The sequence below is a fragment of the Puntigrus tetrazona genome, chromosome 1 (assembly GCF_018831695.1).
Source record: "Puntigrus tetrazona isolate hp1 chromosome 1, ASM1883169v1, whole genome shotgun sequence".
Taxonomy (NCBI): domain Eukaryota; kingdom Metazoa; phylum Chordata; class Actinopteri; order Cypriniformes; family Cyprinidae; genus Puntigrus; species Puntigrus tetrazona.
The window spans coordinates 8,925,944-8,932,966 of NC_056699.1; the positions used below are offsets into that span (position 1 = coordinate 8,925,944).

Sequence of the window (7,023 nt, forward strand, 5' to 3'; positions counted from 1 at the left end):
ACAGTGGCACAGGTGACAGGCAAACTAACTAACTTATGTGATAGATAGAAATGAAACTCAACATGGTTAGTCTTGATCAGGTCCTGTGATAAAAAAAAAAAAAAAAAAAAACACTGGAAGACAGCTGGATACAAGAGAAGATAACACTGAAGACAAAAGTGGAAAAGTTAGGCATGACCTTCACAATTTGACCTTTTAGTTTTGGCAGTTTCCATTTCGGCACTTGCACAAGATATGCTATGATATTCTTCCCTGATTGAGGAATTGCTCACAGTAGATACTAGTCAATGGCTTTGCAAGAATTACTGGGTTTTGGGATTTCTTCCAAAGCAACGGTTTCTGATGCAGACCAAACATGCCTTGCCGCTTAAAAACAATGACGTACAAAACAAGTTTCATAGTAACTTTCCCTCAATCATGGAAGAAATATTTGGAAATATTACCATAACCATTAAAAGTAATACAATAATGTTATAAAATAACCAATATAACATTTAGACTCGTATATATTAGTATTAGCCATGGTAGAAACGGATAAATTAAAAGAACCAAAACCACTGAGGAACTACTTCTGTCATTCCCATATAAATCCCAAACAGTAACAAAATGCAGTCCATACTGATTAAAAACAAATTCCAGAAGTTTCTCTTTCTCTCTGATCAGATGATGCACGAGAGTTGTGGGGGCAGGAAAAGTACAACAGAAGAAACCAAGATGCACAGAAGGAGCAGAATTGAGATGTTTTGCTCTGTGAATGATACTGAAAAAGGTATAAACAATCGTGCCTTTTCACAAAAGGACATCATTTGTAGTGTAATATTTCACCTACAGATCCTGTTAATAAGCAGTAGTGGTTTAAGGCCTCATTTTTAGTTTGCTTTAGACTACAGCTATCACAGAAGCGAACATTTGGTTCTAAACATTTGATTTAAAAAAGGTTGCATGTGACATCAATTTAAAAGGCGCGTTTTTGTAGCAGTGATGCTCACGAAGGCCTGTCAACATATATAAAAGGCAGGATAAGATTCAATTTCCGTAATCTATCAACCAAGCGTCTTCACGCAGCATAATGCGAAAACAAGTGCTTTTTCCGGTTCTTTCCATTCAGCTTGAAACAGATAGGCTAGATGACTCCAAGCAGTGATGAGTCCAAAAACAAACCAGTCAGTTAGTGAGGTGGACTAGATTATCTAGATTATCTACATTCAAACAAACATTTGAGTGTCCCAGTACAAGTGACGCCATGTTTAGTTAAAAACTGTTAACTAACTATAAAACCGATTAGTCAACGAGCATGTCATGCAACCTGTTAAGGGCCAGATTTACATGGGTAAATTAGAGTGGAACCACAATACCATAAAAGCGATGACAGGACTGGAAAGTTTTGTGGGTGATCTAATCACAATGTGCAAATTAACATATACAAACATCCACATCATTTCCAATAACTAATGCAATCTATACTTTAAGTGTTAAACAATGGTTAACTGACAACCGCAAACCTAAAACATTTCCCATTAGTTTTGTATCAAATATGCAATAACCATGCATTATCGTACATTTTTCACAAAATCCTGACAGTAATTTTGATCACCGAAAGAGAGTTTGTAAATCTGGCCCTAAATTGGTTGATTCAGAAAAGAAGTCAATTTGGACATCCCTATCTAGAGAGAATCCAAACATTCATGCTACTTGTAAAATGACTATACTTACACAATCCCCAAAAGTCATTCTTTGTATAGTTTAGTGACATGGCAGTAAGCGTGAATGATATGCAAATGAGATCTGTACAGTCCTTCCCTACCACAGGATTTGAGTCAACAGAATAATTACGAATAGTTGACCCATTAAAAAGGATTTTTGTGCGTTTATGTTCAACTGAATGCAAGCCATTTGGTGTGATTTTTATAGTTTAACATTAAGTTGGCAGCTTGAACATCTATAGCCAATGAAAAAGGGCCAGATCAATGGCTACGCTTATGTGATGAATACGATATGGCACATAAGGCCAACCGGCAAAGTCAGTTAAAGCTTTTGTGTTAAAGACTTCATATGAAGAAAAAAAAAAAAAAAAAAAAAAAAAAAAAAATAACCAAGCAGAGGAGTCACCTTCTCCCAAATACACAAAATGGTATCAATATTACATCTCGGTTTAGTGGAAGGAAAAAAAAGAATGGGGTTTAAAAAAAAAAAAAAAAAAAAAAACAAAACAAAAAAAGAACGACCAATATACATGACATAAAATATTATTACAAAACAGAAAGGGTCTGGTGAAACTCCAGATGACTTAAGGCATTTGCCAAGACGAGTAAAGGCAACTATAAGTTCAGGCTTTTAAAATGCATGAACCTTTTCCTTCTGAGCCCAAACGCTCACAAGAAATATACAAAACTATTTGGTAACAAAAGTTTACTATATGTTATAAAACTGAAAAAGGTGAAAAATGTACCTTAGCTAAAGCTTATAAAATTATATATCAATAAAAATAATAATAATAATAATAATAATAATATTCCTTGGTCCGTAAAAACTATATTACTATGATAACTTTTCTTCCATGCCTGGCGAAACAGTGCATTTAGCCCTTTAGTAGAAAACAACATCACTCAAAGCCACTTCCAGCTTGCACTTACTTAGAAAAGGCTCTGTTTTGAAAAGAAAGTTTTGTTGTTGTTTTTTTGATTGTTTTTACGTAAGGCTAATGCATTGATCCTGTGGCATCTTGATCCACGGCACGCATCACTTCTTTTGCCACTTCCCCCGAAGTGAGGAAACAGACTGAAAAAGAACCGCAAACAAAGAGAGACTGAGGGAGAGTAGAAAAGAGACATCTTCATTTTTTCTGTCCAGTCTTTGTGAAGTCTTGTCCCTCTTTTCTTCTCTCTCTGTGGCACCATTATCCATTTTTGCGATCCGTATCCCATGAATCTATGCAGGAGAGTCTACGAGTGGAAGAATCACCATCTCTCACAAAGGCTCACATACTCACACACACACACACACACACACACACGCTGACATTCCCAGGTTAGGAGACAGACATAGCCGAGGAAGATGAAGATACGCTCCCTGTTGCTGCGTATCCTGCCTGGCTGTCAACGGCTGTCTGCAGCAGTAGGCTGGAGGATGAGGAGGAAGAAGATGGTGAGGTGGAGGAGTTGCTGTTGGCGCGCAGTATGGCTCCGGCAGCGCTGCAGTGAGGACGTGGTCCTGGCTCCGGCGTGTAGGTAAAAGTCAAAGCTGTGGAGTAGATGATGCCATCGTTACGGACCAAAGTCACAGGAACCTGCACTGGCTGCCGAACCCAACGCCAGCCCTCGCGAAATGCAGAGATGTCAGGAACCACGCAGAGCACGCTTTCGCCACACCTGCCAAAGATGAAACATGTTACTATGAATCGCTGACAATCATGTAACGAATATTCTCGATATATTTATATCTTATGCTGACAGGAAAACAAAATGAGATTAATATAAAAAAAATCACAGAGTATCTGCAAAGTTAAGACTTTATAACCAAAGTTATACCCAATTAAAACCATATAATCTCAAAACTAATTCCACAGATTAGATTTTTATATTATATTAAATTCTATATAATGTATGTGTTAAACACTGAAGACAACTTGCAAAAGTTTGTTAAATTAAATGGCAGATACAGTTTATTGTGCAATCAAAATATCAATAATCTTAAAAAAAATACTACTTATTGCACCATTATGCACAAGACACCGATTTTAAAATGTGCACGATTTACTAAAAAAAGCAAAAAAAAATAAATTATATGCATAATGCACAACTTTTAATTAAGAACAAGCACAACATGCACCAGGACTCTTATTGTAAAATAATTAGCTATTTGCTGAACTGTGCAGCACTGTAATTGGTGTGGTGGTTTTACCTGTACATGGTGTCTGCCTCTACATCTCCAAACCAGACTCTTAGGTTAGGCGTGAAGTTCTGTCCTGTAAGTTCCAGCATGGCAACATCTCCTCCTCCATTCAGCTACAATATAAAGGGTTCAAGGTTGCATTCTTACAAATACTATGACAGATTGGTCATGCTATTTTTTTATAAAACAGTTCGATGTAATGTGCATTCGTGCTGCATTACCTGTAAACTCTCAACAACAGGCACGGGTGTGACAGGCGAGGGTACAGGGCCCATCCCCTCATAGAAAGTGTACTCTGCTTTGTCTGTGCTGATGATTGTCCATGACGCCCCATCATTGATCATTTCTTTGTTCGTTTCTTTGGGACAGGGTGTAGCCTGAGAGTAGGAAAAAAATTATTTAACATGACTACAGATCCTTACAATCATTAAGAGGAGAATTCGAAGACTATCAGGAATTGTAATTCTCTCAGATATATCGGGCATTATTTCAAATCTACGCAACAAAAGTGCATTTCTAAAATTTTCAGCGGACTGACCTGGAACTGAATTATCCTCTCTTGTGACAGGCAGAGGTACATCCTCTCTGTATCTTTAAGGTAGAAGGCACATTTATGTAGTTGGGACACAGGATCATCGGCGTCCATTAGCGCTGTCTGCTTGTCTACTTTACGAATGATCTGCAAAGAAATACACAACATTTCACATCCAGAAAGCCCTTGCTATTTACATTGGTACAAAAACGCATTTTCACTATGTCTCACTCCTTGATTGAACAGGACACAATTTCTTAGCCTAACCCTTTTAATCTTACCAGTCGGGGCAGAGCCATGCCAGTCACGGAGCACACCAGCTTCACCGTCTGACCGTAATGGATGTAACCATCTCTGACTGTAAACTCTTCACCCTCTGACTCATCATCATCCACTGGAATTCAGAATTACACGTTATTACCAATTAGTTAACAGGAAAAACTGCAGTCGTTAAACACCGAAACGCCATTTATACACATTCTTTCTTTAGATGTAATGAACTCTGTGTGGCACTACTTTTAATATAGCAGACTTATGGTGAGTAACTCACAGAGATGAATATAGAAGGCTCCCCACTGTTGTGAACTAGCATGGAAGTTTCCCCCTTCCACATGAAGGTACCGCGTACTGACAGTCTGGGACCGCAAGCGGTTAAAAAGAGCCACCTTTGTCCCAGAAGCTATGCACACTAAAAGAGACATTAGAAATGAGCCGTGTAAAAAAAATCTGGACAAATTTAAATCTCATTTAGTGAGCAAAACAAGAAATCCTTTTGACTCACGGTCTGCATTCTTCAGCGACTGTTTCTTTTTGGAAGGTTTAGAGATGACCTTGATTCGTTTGCTGAGGAAGACGCCGATATCTGCGCTATTCCCGTAAAACATTTTCACTGACAGCATGAAGTGCTTCCGTTTGTCTGAGTCGGAAATGTATAATGTTTTCGCCGTGCAAAAATTCTGCAGAAGCAAAGCACAGAGGTTGTGACGCCAGTACACTGATCTTCTTTAAGTTATTTTACAAAGGCAGTTACAACACGTGCTGCCATAATAAAATCCATAAAGCACCTTGCCCTCCAAGTTGAGCTGCTGCATTTCTTGTTCACTGTTTCCAATGCCGATAAAGGCACAAGGCTGAGACTCCTGCTCCGAGCAGCCCTCTCTCTCCATCAGCTCCTTCTTTTTCTTCCAGCCACAACCCATCAGGTACACACATGGTGGAGGACAGAAGAATCTAACGGAGTCAAAGAGTATTAAGCGATTAAAGACAATTCACTTGCATGCTTGAATAAGTGTGCTTAGCTACACTTTAACAAAGATTGATTCATTGTGGTCATGAAACATGATCCATTTACTTCCCAAATAGTCAAATTTTCATCTTTTGTAGTAATCAGAAACTCATGTAATGAATGCATCCTGATGCATTTCTGAAAACAGCGAAGGACATCAATGCATACATAAAGAAGGTGAAACATTCAGTTGAAATCCAATCACAGATGTTAACATTGCGCCTCAGCTGAAAATTGATGCTCGATTACTCAAGACATGTTAAAAATCAGGTAACTTAACATTTTTCCACGCTGATTAATCACCCACTAGAAGACCGGATATCTGTATTCATTTTAATAAGATCACTAGTGATTTTATGTTGTCCGAAACAATTAATAATACATACGTTTACAGCTAAAATTCATAACTCACCTTTTTTCATTGCCATATGATTTCTGCGCCACTTTTGCATGCAATATGAGTACTGTCTGATCTCCTCTCTCCTTCAAGTAGTTGCGCATTGCCTCCCTGCAAAACCCGCAAAACACAACGTTTAAGCTGTTGTTTCCCAATATATTCCTATATATATTTAATAAATATCGCACGTGAAGTTTACAGTGCATTTACCTTGTTAAACGCTTTGGCTGAGGAGCTCCCCAAATTTCCTACAAACAAAATAAGCAGAGTCAAGACCAATTTCAAACAGTCGCTTTGATCCACACTTCAAAATAATAAAAACAAAACTGTCATAGTACAGTTATGTGTCTACCAAGAAAGATATATTTTGGGCAGGATAACCAAGTTTAAGCGTGTATAAGATACTCCTATCTGCCCATTTAGACAGCTCACCAGGTTTTGAGACAAGCCAAAATAAACCTAAAAGTTTAAATGCATAACAGCATTTTACATAAGAAAAATTACGAGACGTTACAAATACATTTTAAGCTAAAAGTAGTATAACTATGAAACGAAGTGAACATTTTGATCCTCTTGAAAGCTTCCAGCTTCTGTTATGGACTCACTAGACCAGCTAACCCTGCTGGCTAACATCTGCTAACTAACCTGCCCCTCTCACTCGTACACCAACTCACAAGTTGGTTCAAATTTTATACAAGTATTTTTATACATTAAAGTATGTTAAATATTCAAAACACGGCGTTAATACAGCCTTACTGTGTTTACAGTTAAAGATTTGTTCTTCCCAGTATACAGTGTTTATGGAAAACTGCTGAAAATCTATCAGCTAACTAAAAGCTAAGCGGCTAACTGAATAAAAGAGCCCATCGTTGAAAACCTCATAACCACGCAAAAGTGCGTCGAAACGGGCCAACAGCA

General features: G+C 38.0%; 1 protein-coding gene across 1 annotated transcript; it reads right to left on the reverse strand.

Moving 5' to 3' along the window:
* Positions 1-1,077: 1,077 nt before the first annotated feature.
* On the reverse strand, positions 1,078-6,621 carry LOC122353120 (recombining binding protein suppressor of hairless-like). Its single transcript, XM_043251030.1, has 10 exons — positions 6,316-6,621; positions 6,121-6,216; positions 5,488-5,653; positions 5,205-5,379; positions 4,974-5,111; positions 4,705-4,817; positions 4,430-4,570; positions 4,113-4,268; positions 3,901-4,004; positions 1,078-3,368 (listed from the first exon to the last, which is right to left on the reverse strand). Exons 2-10 carry the CDS (start codon positions 6,207-6,209, stop codon positions 3,029-3,031), a joined length of 1,422 nt encoding a protein of 473 aa, XP_043106965.1. The 5' UTR covers positions 6,210-6,216; positions 6,316-6,621; the 3' UTR covers positions 1,078-3,028.
* Between the last annotated feature and the right edge of the window lie 402 nt (positions 6,622-7,023).

Excerpts from the sequence above, each read along its gene's own strand:
- LOC122353120 (XM_043251030.1), bottom strand. The coding sequence starts at position 6,209 with ATGCGCAACTACTTGAAGGAGAGAGGAGATCAGACAGTACTCATATTG. Across the intron at positions 4,571-4,704 it reads GCATGGCTCTGCCCCGACTG|ATCATTCGTAAAGTAGACAA; the intron begins GTAAGATTAAAA and ends ATTTCTTTGCAG. Across the intron at positions 4,005-4,112 it reads CTGTTGTTGAGAGTTTACAG|CTGAATGGAGGAGGAGATGT; the intron begins GTAATGCAGCAC and ends TTTATATTGTAG.